We start from the raw sequence: 16666 nt of genomic DNA, 5'->3' as shown, positions 1-16666 counted from the left end.
TCTTATTTTACAAACATGGAAATTGAGGAAAGGCTATATTCTGACCCCCTCAAAAAAAAGGGATTAACAGTGTATCTTCAGATCATACCGTTTGTTTGCATGGTTGTTGTTTATCGGCGGCTTGTGTTTTGTTTCAATTCCCAGAATGAGATTGTAGCCGAGAATTTATAGCCGTTGTGTATTATGCCAGGTTGCTCTCAAGAAGCACTGGACAAATTTATGAAACCTCCAGCATATTCAGAGTTGCTGTGGTTTTCCCAAAGACTTGCAAACATGACCTTGTAGACATGTCATTAAAAAGTTGATGACAAGTCATTGACACTGCTTTCCTGTTGCCTTTGTCAGTGTCGCTCATTTACAGTGCTTGTTACGCACTGACTGTGGTTACTATTGTTTTGTTCTGGTATGTCTTCAGAGTCAAAGGCCAGACTGCAATATTTGAGGAGATGATAGAAGACGAAGAAGGACTAGTAGATGATCGAGTACCTACCACCAGCCGGGGTCTGTGGGCAATAAGTGAGACAGAGCGTTCAATGAAAGCAATATTATCTTTTGCAAAATCACATCGATTTGATGTTGAATTCATTGATGAAGGAAGTGCTTTAATGGATCTCTTTGAAGCATGGAAGAAGGAATATAAGGTAGGTGTTTAAAAACCTTTTGGTATTAAAAATTCTCCTCTTTTACATTAATTTTACCTGATACCTTTTCTTTCTTCATTTTTAAAATCTGATTTAGACACTTGAGGTGTCGTAATTTTTCTTTCTCCAAAATGTAATTATTGTAATGGATTGTAAATTAATAATACCAAACCAATAAGTAAATTCAGTTTGTTCAGTTATTTTAAAGAATCATTATCAAGATGAAACCTAAATGAAACCTTTTATTTAGCAGTGAAAATGTTCTAGTCTCTTCTTAGCTTAATCTTAAACTGCTATTCTGTGAAATTAGAGTTGAGTTTTGTTTTGGTTTTTGTTTTGCTTTTGTCTGAATAACAAAACATAAACAACCTTGGAGACTGGAGAGCATAGTAAATACTTCCTTCCCAATCTGCAGGTCTGGAAACCACTGCAATAAATAAATAACTAAAGCACAAAGTGGCCCTTCCTATTTAAACTTTAACCATTCTGTTGTACGTAATCGCTGTTCTTGAGATGAGATTCTAGAGTTCAGTAATTTTGAATCTTTCTTTATATTTGGATCTATTACCGAATATAAAGTAACTTTATAGGTGAGATAGGTAAGGGAATTGAAAGAAATATTTATAATGTTATAATTCCAATTGATATTTTTTTCAGAAATCCAAAGTTCTTGCTTTTTAAAGCAGGATAAAAATTTTTATCCAGAAAGAAAAGATGTCTGTAATATCAAACTCGTATGTTTGATAAATTGAGAGTGATACTTTTATAAAGTGGAATGCATTGGTTCATAGTAATTTTTCTTCTAAATGTATTACAATTCTGAATACAAAGGACATTAATAAACACAGTTAATTATAGCAAGCCATGGGAGAAGACAGTACTATATACAATGTCCAGTTACACCTTTTTTTTTTCCTTTTTGCTTCATTTGGCCACATGCTATGTCTCAGAAGAGTGTGTATTGTGCAGTTCTCCCAGATCGTAGTGCATTTTTCCTTCATAACTTTGCAGACTAAACCCTTTTACAAATAATGCAAATGCATGAGCTGTGGCTACACATATTAACATGGATTTACCTCAGAAAAATAATGCTAATGAAGAAAACGTGTCAAAAAATGTATACTGGTTAACACCTTATCTGTTAATTTCAGAAACACATAAATTAGATTAATGATGTATACATGTTATAAACCAAAAAACCAAACTAGTTGCTGTCAAGTCGATTTCAACTCCTGGTGACCCTGTAGGACAGAGTAGAACTGCCCCATGGGGTTTCCAAGGAGCAGCTGGTGGATTCGAACTGCCAGCCATTTGGTTAGCAGCCATAGCTCTTAACCACTGTGTCACCAGGGCTCCATACATGTAATGATTGCAATGAAAAGTATAGAATGATAACTATAATTCAGAATAGTGGTTACTCCATTGTTGGGGGCCAAAGGGGGAATGTGTGAGGAAAGAGAGGGTTGCAGTTAACAACACCAGAGACTTTCAGATGAATTGGTATTCTTAAATTGGGTGGTGGGTATTCAGTTGTTTATTCTTGTATTCTTGTTACCATATATACATTATTTTGAATATGTGAAATATTTTATATAAGTATATGTACATACGGAAACCTTAGTGGTGTAGTGGTTAAGTACAACGGCTGCTAACCTAAAGGTCGGCAGTTCAGATCTGCCAGGCGCTCCTTGGAAACTCTATGGGGCAGTTCTGTTCTGTCCTATAGGGTTGCTATGAGTCGAAATCAACTCAATGGCAATGGTTTTTTTTTTTTTTTTTTTGGTTATATACATGTGTATGCATATATATATATATATATTTTTTTTTTTAAAAAAAAAAAGATTCTACCAGCCTAATAATTATTTATAAAAACCTTTGATCCCATCAAGAAATCTGGGTATTCTGTTCCTAAGAATCTGAAGAGACAGTACTCTACAATGTATTGTGGAGATTACCCAGTGATATTCTCTGACATCCTAAAAATGGCCAAAGAATTGCCTGTATCTTTAGACCTTTATGTAAAAGTATTTATGTCTTGAAACCTCAAGGAAGACTTTTTATGACACATCTTAGTGGTTTTAACTATTTCTGACTATCTTCTTTACCAATTTCTTTGTTTTTCTGTACCTCCAGTTGCTTCATGAATACTGGATGGCCCTGAGGAATCGTGTATCTGCTGTTGATGAACTTGCAATGGCTACAGAACGACTAAGAGTACGCCATCCTAGGGAACCAAAGCCCAGTCCACCTGTTCTTCATATCATTGAACCACACGAGGTAGTTTGCAAGTAAAATAACAGGAAAAGGCACAGCACATAGATATGACAAAAATTCAAGACCTATGAAAGACATAGTTGAGTCAGGGCAGCAATCTCTTCTATAAGTTTGAATTTAATCTCTACTCTTAGTTTGAGCCATATGAAACTGTTGTTTTTATGGGTCAAAAGTGGTCAAACGTGAGCAACTTCATACTTAATACATGGTTTTCACATTTACTATTTTGGTGCATTTTGTTTGTTTCTCTCCAGAGTGTGCATTCATTAACTTATTTTTGAGCACTGTGTGCCAAAACCTGCAGGTGTCCTTGGTCAGTTTTTGGACATACGTCCTACTACCCCAGCTTTGTCAGAAATAGAAAAATCTTCCTTAAGAACAATCAAAAACTCTTTTGTGGTGTTTCCTTTGCTAATGATGAGCAAGTGTTAACAACTTATCCTCTGATAAATCCCTCTTTGTATTTCAGCATTAAGAAATAACTCTACCAACCATTTCTATTCCATATTAGAAATATTATTTCCTGTACTTTTTAAATGTTTAATTGTGTGTGTTTAGCATTTTAAAATTATTTTCTTTCAACAAAGCTGAAGACTATAACCTAGAAAAACTTAGAAATGGTCCTTACATACCAGCTTGCTTAACTTTTAAAATAGGAAATCTTCGTAAGTTTTTCTGTGAATACAGATTACTCCTATTTGAATACTCCTTTTCTGTTTACTATGTTCTATTGGCAAATGGTAGGTGGGTAGGGAGATTCTTCCCTGAGTTTGGTAAAATCATCCTGTCCAAAGCAGCAAATCATTTTTTTTTTTTAATCCCGTGGATATATTCATGAAAAATGGTGCACAAATAGAATCTATGTTCTTACCAGACTTCAAGTATATAGGGGAATTTCCTGTTTAAAGGAACTCTACATTAAATTTTGTCTTTTACAAGGCAGAAAGTTCTTTTGATATATGTTATATAGCATTCATTTTGCAAATTTGAATTTTCACATATAAGTGGGTTTTCTTAAACATTATTGAGGAAAAACTGTGTGTTTAATACAATTTAACTATCTTTCTGAGAAAGAATAAGGACTTTTTTGTTTTTTAGGTAGAACAAAATCGTATAAAACTACTAAATGATAAAGCCGTTGCTACATCACAACTTCAGAAAAAACTTGGGCAGCTTCTTTACCTAACTAACTTGGAGAAGGTATTGATTTACAATCATGCTACTTTTTTCCATACTGTATTATCATAAACCACTTTAGTGACTCTTTGCATTTAATCCATTAGTCCCATAATTAAGGGTACTTTTTTTTTTTAATTAATCTTTTGTTTGGTTATGCTAGTTATATGGATCAGAACGCTAGCTATGTCTACATTAGCTACACAGATCACAGAGGAAGATTATGTCTATAGAAAATATAAGTTACACAGACGATGTAAAGGGTATGCATTGTATAGTAAGGAACAGTATAAACAGACTATAGTTCAAAGCTGTGGGTGAAAATTGCATTATATATACATATGCATTCATTCATACATAGATATTTTTTAATTTATTATTTGAAACTCTAAAATGTGTTTGGAAACCTACTAAATCAGAAGGTGTGGTAATGAAGGGAACTTTAGTTATTTAATGTAAATCACAACACATTTTTTGAGTTCCTACTGTGAGCAAAGTATTAAATAGGCACTGATGAATTGATGGATTATTGATGAGTACAATTCCTTTTTATTGGAAGAATTCATAGTTTGCCAGCTGGCAGAACACCTTATCAGAACAAAATGTGGCAATGGGTTTTTGAACAGGGCAAATGAAGGAAAGCAATAGGCAATACTTGGTCCTGAAAACTGGTCAAACTACATTCAAGTAAATTTTTAAATTCTACTGATCACAAAATGAGAAATTAGGCATTCATTACAGAAAAAATAGTATGGTGGTTAAGAAGATAGACTTGGGACCAGACAGCCAACGTTTAACTCATGACTTCACTATTCTCTAGCTACGTGACTGTATTTGTTATTTAACTCTCTCTGCCCTATCTGTAAAATTAAAATAATAACAACACTCTCTCATCGGGCTATCTTCAGGATTATATGAATTAACAGGTTATTTTTCCTATAATGAACATCCAACTTTTTATTTTGTGACCAGTGAAATGTCTTAATGAGGTTAGAAAAGGTACCAAAAAGAAGCCCGTATTAATAAGAAGTTATATTATGTAAATAAATGCTGTGTCTTCCCACCTCTGTGTTCCCGTGCAGCTCGTGAACCAAGTGGACATGCAGGTGGAGGTTTCTTCACAATTATAAGAAATCTTTGTTTCAAAATTCCAAATCATATTTTTAAAAATAATGTGTATTTCTTTGGAGCAAAATCTAGCCAGAAAGTAGTTTTGAGAATTTAGCTAAGCTATGTGTCATATTTTGCTTTTAATTTTAGCTTCTATAATTATAAATACGATAGTATAACAAACTATAATAAAAACTATATCCATTTTTTGTTTACCCCTTGAATAAATATTATTTGTAAAGCAGAGGACTAATAGTAACAGATAGTATACAGATTATTGGGTCATCTAAATTATTAGGTTATTTAAATTGAGATTGCCAGCATTTACTTCTATAAATGAGTTATAAAGTATGTGGGAGGTATAAAATATAAAAATGTAACTGATATATTTTTAAATTCTTTCTTTTTTGGATAGTCTCAAGACAAAACGTCAGGAGGTATTAATCCAGAACCTTGTCCGATCTGTGCACGGCAGCTGGGAAAGCAGGTGAAGTTGTGATATACATCGCATGTGTTTATAGAACACCATTCAGCTTTCAGAAGCTTCGACATCCAATATCTTTGTATCTCTTTTTTATCATGACAATTTTACATGCAGGTATTATCTCCAGCTTAATGGTGGGACCAGAAATTAGATGACATAGTCAGTGCCACATATGTTTGAACAGGGTTTTTCCTAAGTAACATGTGAAAAAATTTTTCTAGAATGACCCTAGTAGTCTGTTGAACGTGATTATTTGATAATCGTATGGAAATATAATACATCACACGTGGATTTACTTAAGAAGGCATTACAAAGGTGTGGTTGCATAGATCTTACTTAGCACTATTAATGTCTCATAATGCCAGGTTTTATCAGTTAAAGTACAAATAACATCTTCCCTGGAGAAATGTAGATGTGATTTTTAGAAGAACATTACATCAGTTAAGTATAAATATATTTCTTTATGAATGTTAGTGTCCATGTGTTTGTAAACACCATGACACCCTATTAGTTCTCCTCTACAAGATTTCTTTTTTTTCAGCCTACTGACTGTAAGTATGAAACTAAACTCCTGCTTTGTATGATAAATCAATATATATCATTGTTGTTAGGCGCTGTCGGGTTGATTTGGGCTTACAGTGACCCAATGTGACAGACTAGAACTGCCCCCCAGGGTCTCCTAGGCTGTAATCTTTATGGGAGCATATCCGCCAGATCTTTCTCCTGCAGAGCCGCTGGGTGGGTTTGAACTGCCAACCTTTCAGGTAGCAGCTGAGCAGTTAACTGTTGTGCCACCAGGGCTCCTTGTACATATAATATCAGGATTTTTATTGCTTTTCAAAATTTGAAAGGTAAACGTATTACTATTAAATTAATAAAGGTTCTTGGCTGTGGAACTGAGAGTGGAAAGTTAAATGTGTGAGTTGCATGTTCTGACTAGTGGTAATCAGGAAGGCATTGCCTTTTAGTTTTCAAGATTTGTGGAGAAGATGAGATTTCAGAAGATACTTTTTTTGGTAACAGATTTTACAAGGATAGATATTATATGGGAAACTGAGCAGAGGGATGGTAATGTGCAAATAATGGTGACTTCTGACAGATGTCCTTGGGATGAAAATGGAAAAGATTATGTGGAGTAGTGTCTTTTTATGATGAGATTCATGCCTCTGAACTGTCTCAGAAATTTTATTTAATTTTTACCTTAAGCATTTAGCATTTTAAAGCTCTTTCACATACATTATTTCATTTAATTCTTCTACACCTAGGAGACATACATTATTTCATTTAATTCTTCTATACCCACGAGACTATATTAGATTATAGTAAGTATAACAAACCTGCTTTTCTAACTATCCACACCCACCTCTAGGAGGTCTAGATTCTTTCCTTTTGTCTTCCCACCTCTCTTCCTTCCCTCTAATTTAGGGAGTCTGTCTGAGGCACGTTGTATTACTGCCTAATGTGTTTTCTTCTGTTTGGGCTGTTCAGTCAACTTCCTGTCACTCTTGATATTTTGGTGCCAGTGCCAACTGTCTCTTTGGTTTCTCTTCCATTGTAAATGTAAGTGGACCTGTCTTGCTGTTCACCTTGTCCATTCTGAGCGCCTCTGAGCCACAAACATCCTCTTAAGTAGAGGAAGTGCCCTTCATCCCCAGTGGCACCAGAGGCACAGGAGGTACAGAATAGTGCTGCTTTGTGTCATACAAAAATGCTAGTAAGACACTGCTTTAATTTTAACACAGCCTCTATTGCTGGGGACTCTAGCTTGGGAGCAGAGTTGCAGCCAGAGAACAATATTAACAGGATCACACTAAAATACAACATAACCCTTCCTCCTTCTCAATGATTGTTGTAAAATCAGGTATATATACCTCAAGCTTCTCTTCCTTTAGTGTGAGTTCTTTTCCAAGAGGCTTCTTAAAAAGAACCTCAGGTGGGTCCAGCCACACACCGTCTTTTCATACAAGTCCATGGATGTGCACATCCTAGAAAAAACACAGCTTTGGGGTTAAGACCCTTATAACTCATAACAGTGCTCAGTTTTTATTGTTGTTTGTTTTACCACATAAAAAAGAGTTAAATAATTTTCATAAGATGACGTAGCTTATAGAACTGACCCCCGTGCTAAATTTATGCTCTTCTATTCTACCCCCACCCTCCACAATTCCCAAAGAGGGGAAGTTTCCTCTATAGGATGCTCCAAAGGTCCAGAGAGGATTATTTTACTTTACCTGAAATAGGACACAGGGATTGTCAGGCACAATGTTTGTTTTGTTTAATTTATTGGGCTTTAAGTGACAGTTTTCAAATCATGTCTGTCTTTCATACAAAAACTCACACCTTGCTATCTACTCCTAGCTGCTCTCCCCCTAATGAGACAACATACTCCTCCTCTCCACCCTGTATTCCCCATGTCCATTCAACCAGCTCCTGTCCCCCTCTTCCTTCTCATCTCCCCTCCAAACAGGAGCTGACCACATGGTCTCGTGTCTACTTGAGCCAAGAAGCTCACTCCTCACCAGTATCATTTTCTGTCTTACAGCCCAGTCCAATCCCTGTTTGAAGAGTTGGCTTCAGGAATGGTTTCAGTCTTGGGCTAACAGACCGTCCGGGGACCATGACCTCCAGGGTCCCTCTAATCTCAATCAGATCATTAAGTCTGGTCTTTTTAGGAGAATTTGAGGTCTGCATCCCACTGTTCCCCTGCTCCATCTGGGATTTTCTGTCGTGTTCCCTGTCAGGGCAGTCATCAGTGGTAGCCGGGTACCATCTAGTTGTTCTGGTCTCAGGGTGATGGAGTCTCTGGTTTATGTGGCCCTTTCTTTCTCTCGGGCTCATGTTTACGTTGTATCTTTGGTGTTCTTCATTCTCCTTTGCTCCAGGTGGGTTGAGGCCAATTGATGCATCTTAGATGGCTGCTTGCTGGCATTTAAGACCTTAGATGCCCCTAACCAAAGTGGGATGCGGAACGTTTTCCTAATACATTTCGTTATGCCGGTTGACCTAGATGTCCCCTGAAGCCATGGTTCCCCTCTTTGACTGTATTCAGGAAATTTCTTTGCTTTTGGTTTAGACAGGTTAGGCACAATCATTTTTGTTTATTTGTTTTTGTTTTGTTTTTTTATCTAGAACCACTTTTTAAATGTATCGGATATATTTCATATGCTTTAACATGCAAAAATGTAAATCAGCTTGAGAAATTAAATAGAATATGTTGAGTACTATTACCTACATGATATCTCCAAATTAGAGTTGTTCTCATCCCATCTACTAGATTTGCCGTTAGAATGTTGAAGGAATAATTTGCATTTTTCTAAAGTACTGTAGTAAGAACACCAACTTATTCCAGAATGATCGTATCTGACAGGTATGCTCATTATTAGGCTGAGCACAACTAAAGACCATGAAAGTTAACTCTTTTGGAATCTATAAAAAGAACTTGGCTTATATGATTTAAAGAATATTAATGTCATGAAATATTTAGGAAGTAAAATTGTCACTCTCTTCTCCCTTTCTTACTGTATTTACAGATGGGAAAGCATCTTTGATAGCGTCTCACTGAGGCTTGTTCTCTTGTTTTCTTTTCCAGTGGGCAGTACTGACCTGTGGGCACTGTTTCTGTAATGAATGCATTTCTATTATTATCGAACAGTACAGTGTAGGGTCCCACAGAAGCTCCATCAAGTGTGCCATCTGCCGCCAGACCACATCTCATAAAGAAATCTCATATGTCTTCACCTCAGAGAAAGCAAACCAGGAAGAGGACATCCCTGTGAAGGTAAAGTAGGTCAAGAACATGGTGGAGCATAGTTTTAGCAATATAATAGAGATCAGTATCTGGTAAATGGGGACACTAAAGTCAGAAAAGGATGGGTGAATATGTACAAACTGCTGTCATCCATAGTTTAGTTAGACTGCCTGAAAGCCTCAGCTTGACCATCTACTTTTTTATTAGTGGGAGGAGCAAAAGAATGCTTTTTCCAAACATAGCACTGACTGTGCCCACTGTAGCAAAAAAGCAACATCTTAGAATTCCGGTTCCTTATTATCATCTGTGGAAGCCCTGGTGGTGTAGTAGTTAAGTGCTACGGTTGCTAAGCAAAAGGTTAACGGTTTGAATCCACCAGGCGCTCTTTGGAAACTCTGTGGGGCAGTTCTTCTCTGTCCTATAGGGTCACTATGAGTCGGAATCGACTCAACGGCAGTGGGTTTATTATCATCTATAGTATTTCTATCCACTGCAAATAGATAGAGCTCTGGTTAAATTAGAAATGTATTTTTAAAAAGCTTTTCTTCATTCTTTTAGTCAGTCCTGGCTATCAGAAAATAAGGATGTGCCCAACCAAGTTGAAGGAAAGAATAGATGGGTTACTGAAGTTAGGGAAGCCTGTTGCAAGGAGGCAGTGAGCTTTTAAGTTGCACGAACTGATATTTTGGGGTACAGCCAAAAGCTGGCCTTATTTTCTTCAATTGATCCCTTGCTTCATTCAGAGTCTTAAGAAAATTAGTATAACCTGAGATCCAAACAGAATCTATAATTGGACTTTCTGCCTAAAGGATATTTATTTAATGAAAAGCCTTTACTAGAGTTTTTTGTTGTTTGTTTACCTTAAGCGTGCTGTTTTTGGGGTTTTTTTTTTTTCCCTCTAACCAAACTCAGACAAAGGATAGATTAGTATATAACTGTGGTAGGAACATGGGCCTCAAAGGAGTAGTTTAGGGAATGGTGAGGCTAGCTCTTAAGCAAGAGGGTGTAGAATCTTCTTAATTTTTTTCACCTTTGGAATCTTTATTACCGTCTTCACACTTATTTTTAAGGATTGTATTTTGTGAGTAGAATCAACTACAAGTTGAAACTTACTGCTAGAAGTTAAGCAGTTCTTATGTTGCCTCCACAAAAAAAATAAAAACTATAGTTGAAGAATATTTACTTACTGTTTTCCCCCACTGTTATTTGAGTAAAACCTGAAAACATCAGTTGTATTGCTATTTGATATGTTGGAATATGTAGAATCCCGAAGTTGAAATGAACTTTCATGCATTCGTTCATTCCACACATATTTATTAGTTACACCTTATGTTCTAGGCAGTGTTGGGCCTCATAGACATGACGTAACTTATGAGTAAAACAGACATGGCTGCTGTCCCTGTGGATTTTACAGGGTTTGATAGTGGGGGGAGGAGGGAGCTAAAAGCACAGACATTAAACAAATAATGAATGTATTACCGTTGCAATAAGCACAACAGAAGAAACTCAAGCCTGGCTTCTCTGAGGGAATGACAGTAAAGCAGGTATCTAAAGGATGAATGGATTAGCCAAGCTGGGGAGAAGGTGGGAGTGATCTAGTGGGGAAGAGTGCCCCAGAGAGAAAAAAGTACAGTATGGGTAAAGACCTGAGCCAAGAAAGAATTCAAATGGAACTGAGTGGCTGCAGTGTAGAAAGCAAGAGGAAGAATGGAATGGAATGAAATGACTCTGGAGATCTAATAGGGGCCAGATGTTGAAGGGCCATGTGAAGATTTAAGAGCTTTATATTTAGATAAGCAGAAAGCCATTAAACATTATAAGCAGGAAAGTATCATGATTGGATTTGGATTTATATATAAAAAAAACCCTCTTGCTCTCTGTACTTTCTGTACAATTTTTCTGTAAACCTAAAACTGCTAAAAAGTAAAGTATTTAAAAAAAGGATTCCTCTTGCTACAGTATGGGAAATAGAAAATAGATTAGCAGAAAGAGAAAAGAATAAATTTGGAGAGCTTGAAGTTTGTGATGATGGCTTTGATTAGGTTGGTGGCAGTGGAGATGGAGAGAAGTGAGTAAATCTAAGAGATATTTGGAGTGAAATTGATTAGTAAGATAGAATGTCAGAGGGATTGGTAGAGAAGCAGATTTCATAGATGACCTACAGGTTTCTAACGTGAAAACCCAGGTGGATAATGGTACTATTACTAATATAAGGAATTTTGAAAGAGGAGTACATTTAGACGTGTTTGAGGTGCATAAAACACTCAAGAAGAGCTATCCAGCAAACAGATGGTTATATGGAGCTCCAAGATCCAGAGTCAATGGTCTAAATGGTCTTTGAAGCCATGGGAGTGAAATGAAATTACCTAGGGAAGGATATATAGAGGGAAGAGAAGCTAGCTTCAGATCAAGTCCTGCAGAACTCCAAAACTTTTTAAAGGTTGAATAAAGAGGGAAAAGCTAGAAAGGAGAATGAGAAGCAACAACCAGAGACATAGGTAATCCAGGAGAGTATGATGTCAACAGAGGCCTCAGGAAGACTCTGATTTAATAAGAAGGCAATGGCCAGTTGTATTCAGTGATGCTGAAGGTGGGTCAGCTACAGTGAGGACTGTATATGGCTAATGGGGTCATTGATGACTTCAGAAGGAGCTGTTCAGTGGAAGTGTAGAGACAGAAAGCAGATTGGAAGGGACTGAGGAATGAACAGGAATTGAATAAGTAGAAAGAGAAAATGCGCAACTACTATCATAAATTTAGCTGTAAAGTAGAAGATCTAGAGTTACAACCTGAAGAATGTATGAAGTACAGGAATACCTTGTATTTTTTGGTTTGTTGTTTCTAAGGTAAAAGATCCTTGAGCATGTTTGATCTTCTGTAAAGAAGGATAAAGTAAAGATACAGGAGGGAGAAGGGATATCCTGTAATATGAATTTTTTAAAAAGATGGAGAGAGTAGACAGAGAAAAAGTAGAGGTCTCACTGAAATCAGAGAACAGCTGTAGGTTGGGGTACAGAGCAGATAAGCTATAAGGGTAGGTGTCCTTATCAGGGAATTGTTGTGTTGTATGTGGTTGAGTCAATTGTAACTCATAGTCATTTCAGAGAAGGCAGGTATTAAGTACTCCAGATGTGACTGTAGAGTGGGTGGTCCAAGTTGGGTGGAGAGAGAGTGCTAGAAGATGAAGAAACTGTGAGGCTTGGATGTTGGATGGATTGTCCACATATATAATATCTTGAGTTGAGGTAGAGTTAAAGACTGTGAATTAGACACCAAAGTCCTTTAGCAAATGAAGGGTAGCATTCAGTATGTGATAGCAAAGGCTAGTGGTAGGGGTTAACTGGACTCCATGAGGCTCAAAAGAAGCAATGAGGCTCAAAAAAATGGCAATTTTTACAAAAATGATAAATAATGATCTGCACTGGGGACCTTAAAGGATACTACGCACAAGGAGGATGAGAGAATAAACATCTTCCATTCAGGAGAGCTACTGAGAAAATGGTATACTCCAAGGACAGCCAGGTTCCAATTAAAAAGCAAGGAATGGAGAGCAAAATTTTGCAGAAGGTAAAAAATACTATGAAAGAGTTTGTTGATCGTAAGGCACAAGTCCCAGGGGCCACCACCTAAGGGTTCAGGAGTAGAAGGAGAAAAATGGGAGGATGAATAAGCAGGAAGGAACTGCATGGGAATAACAGAATGGGCAAGGATAAGTGATGAGAGGATCACAACCTAAGAGGTTCCTGGCCTATCTTCCTAGCAGATGCCAAGGAGTTGCTGAGTGGAGGCAGGTGACTCATGGTGCAATCTGGTGACCAGCCCTGAGGCCTTCATGTGATGGTTATACTTTACCCACCACACAAAGAACTGCTGTCCTTCCCGAGGCCCCTCACTGTCTTTCTGCCCCCTCCTTTGGGTTCTCTCTCCCTTTTCTTCTCATTAAGATCGTCCTTCTTATCTCTTTTTTCTTTCTCTTCTATCTCTTCCTTTGGCCCCAGGCATCCCAAGGGCCACAGATGGCATCCTTGGCTGAGAAGAGGCTGCTGACCCTTAGATGAGAGCATTCATCATAGTACAAGGAGCCAGGCTAAGAAAGAACTGCTGTGTCAGGCTCCATGCAGTGAGGTTTAGGAAGTGATTGCTCTGGCTACCAGTAAACATCACAGCCTGGAGGAAGCCGAGTCATTGTGCCCATCAGACCCAAACACCTGTTCATTTTATGGCAGCTTCCCTACACACTCGGGGTAGAGATCAGGGCAGTTACATTTGCTGTCATGTTGGGACAGGGATATCAGTGTTCAAATACTGTTTATTGTGTTCTTCCTGTCTTTTCATGGGTATTGATGAACAAATGAATCGATTGAAACATCTGATAAAAAGTATTATAACGTTACAGAATTTACTGACATTAATAATTTCCTGTTTGTCATAGTGCATGTATACTTGTGTTTCCTTTTTATTAAACATGTGACTGAATATCATACCTATTAGGCAAGCAAGTTTTATCCCTCCTCCATGTTCTCACATTGCTTCTTGTTGCATTTACTTTGCTTCTCCCTGCCTTTTCTGTCACTGTTTGTGTCTGCCACTTCTGTAACCTGTCACCTTTTTTGACTTCTGTCACATTTCTGCCCTATTGTCTGCCACTTTCTCACTGAAACAGCTGCTTATTGTATTCTCAGAGTAACCTCCCTCTTCAGACTACTTGAAACTTCCTTACTCAATGGTCACGTCTTCCTGTTGGAGTTGAGAATGAGATCCTATATAAAATAAAGATGGCTCTATGTGAATTACTAAAGCATTATTTCAAATTTTAAAAATATTAGTTCAAACTATTCCTAACCCCAGACATTTTTTCTTTTGTAAAATTGTTGATTAGTAAGTCTCTGAGTTTTAATAACTGATGCTGAGAAGTAATTTTCTGATTCATTGAAATTTTGCATTAATCTGAAATGGTTTTCACTAAGTATTCATGTCAAGACTCTCAGACACAGCATATAATATATATAGTTCTTATTCATATAACTGATCTGCAGATAAAAGATATTTGGAGATGAAAAGAGTATTAAGTAGTATTAGACTTTTTTTTAGTAGTATTTTTAGAAATAAGATTTCACAATGTAAGAAATCCTACTGCTTGACCATACAAATAAAACAAATATGAGGATCACAAATGTTCCCTTCGATAGTTGCATTTAATTTAAACAAATAAAACACTAAGACTGTACCTACCCTAATGACTGTGTGACAGTATTCCTAAATGACCCTTGGAACCTACTGGGCATTTCACAAAGTAAACAAAATTCCCCTTGCAAGTTCTGACAACTGCCAGGCATTTGGGATGGTGAAGTAGGCCTGTTGGCAGAACATACACCCCACGTGTTATGTTCCCTGTGTCCTAAGTTTGGCTGCATTTCATTCAAAGCAGTTTGGCCAGTGGAACCCTGACCCTATAATGGAGAAGGTTCTTTCGTCATAAAAAGTTTCTGTCTCGGAGAAATTATGCTACGTGGATAGAGCCACAACAAAACTGTCCACCATCCCCCACCCCCACCACACACACACTCACACACAGACGTACACTTGCCTCATCCTCTCAAACTTTAGAGTGTCTGATAGCCAGCTGGACGCTTTTTAAAATAAAGATTTCTTTTTTCCAGACCCCACCTCCTCAAGTTTTGATTCGTTAGATCTAGGATATGGTTCAGGAATCTGGACCATTTTTAACAGAATCTATTGATAAGAGAAATGTCTTATATAGCTCTTTTGTAGAGAAAAAAACTTAAAAAAACAAATCTATATTTCTACATCTAAACATTCAGAGAAGCCTAGCAATACTATGTAGAATTCTACTGTGTAAAATCTTGTTTCTTTTTTTTTTTTTTTTAGTTTTTGTTTAATTGACTCAAAGGTGGCTTGTGAAATCTGTCTCATACTTTGTAAATACGACTAAAGTAAACATCTGAGTGGAAAAAAAAACTGATTATAAAATTATGACTGAGTTTAGAGTGGTCATAAAATAATTTGGTAAATGTAGTCCACAAGTGATTATATTTAAATATGTTTATTTAAATATTTTTATGTGAGATACTTTTACATGAATATTCCAAAAAAACCCAAAACCCATGGCCCTCAAGTCGATTCCAACCTGTAGCGACCCTATAGGACAGAGTAGAACTGTCCCGTAGAGTTCCCAAGGAGCGCCTGGCGGATTCAGACTGCCGACCTTTTGGTTAGTAGCCATAGCACTTAACCACTATACTACCAGGGTTTCCTGGTAAATTTAGAATACGATTGGGTATTTTTGTTAGAGAATATCATGAATAAACATAATTACATAAAAATGATCTATTCACTGGCCAAAGAAGCACTTGTAATTCTGTGTTAGTAAGGACGATAGTTTGCAATAAACTGAACATGCAGTAAAGAAATAAGACAAACTATAAATTTTCTTTATAGAACTACCTTTATAAAAACTTATCCTTTGTGGAGTGTAAACTTCAATAAGATGTAGAGAGAACGTCATTCGTGAGGCTGGGACCTTGTTTTATTTACCACTGTCTCCCCAGCATGTAGAATAATGGCTGGCGTGTAACAGGCACTCAGTAAATGGATGGATGAATGGATGCATAGATAAACGAATGAATAGTGTTTATATATAGTCCTTCTAAGAGCCTTTAGATCCAAATAAAATTTTTAACTTTTTTGCAACTGCCAACTTTCCTCTTTGAAATAATTATGCAAAGTGTTTTACAAAGGACAGGATAATATTTTTGTAGCCTGGTATAATTGTAAGATTTCCCACAGTCTAGGTGGAGTTGCCGTTAAGCTATATTCAGGTAACAACATGTGAATGTTTGAAGAACCTACAGCACTTGCTCCAGATACATACTTAAAAAATATTCCTGCTTTGTGAGACCAATCATACAAATTGCATAACTGTACTAAATTGTATCTGTCACTACCAGTGTGGGTTTGTAGCATGGTGAACAAGTGCAGACAAAAATAAAACAATGTTAATCGATCTTACTCAGCTTAAAACTACTATGGACAGCTCGGGCACATTGAAGGAGTTAGCAATATTTCAAAAAGAAAAATCCAGAATAAATTTAATGAAAGTCAGATAATATGAAGATAGAAAATTATTTTCTCTGTAAAAACCAAAAACCAAACCAGGTGCCGTTGAGTCAATTCCAACTCACAGCGACCCTATAGGACAGAGTCGATCTAGCC

General features: G+C 36.9%; 1 protein-coding gene across 6 annotated transcripts in view; it reads left to right on the top strand.

Moving 5' to 3' along the window:
* Positions 1 to 16666, top strand: part of SHPRH (SNF2 histone linker PHD RING helicase) — a 164982-nt gene that overhangs the window by 61032 nt on the left and 87284 nt on the right. For all 6 annotated transcript variants that reach the window (XR_007519553.1, XR_007519552.1, XM_049902998.1 and 3 more), the window contains 5 exons: positions 416 to 641; positions 2775 to 2918; positions 4014 to 4115; positions 5617 to 5688; positions 9275 to 9463. Coding sequence is in view for 4 of the 6 variants with exons in the window: in XM_049902998.1 (XP_049758955.1) it covers positions 416 to 641; positions 2775 to 2918; positions 4014 to 4115; positions 5617 to 5688; positions 9275 to 9463 (733 nt within the window). In the remaining 2 variants the exon portion in view is untranslated. The remainder of the gene's footprint in view (positions 1 to 415; positions 642 to 2774; positions 2919 to 4013; positions 4116 to 5616; positions 5689 to 9274; positions 9464 to 16666) is intronic.

Source organism: Elephas maximus, chromosome 1 (genome assembly GCF_024166365.1).
Source record: "Elephas maximus indicus isolate mEleMax1 chromosome 1, mEleMax1 primary haplotype, whole genome shotgun sequence".
NCBI classification, from domain to species: domain Eukaryota; kingdom Metazoa; phylum Chordata; class Mammalia; order Proboscidea; family Elephantidae; genus Elephas; species Elephas maximus.
This window is presented reverse-complemented; position numbering and strand designations above follow the sequence as displayed.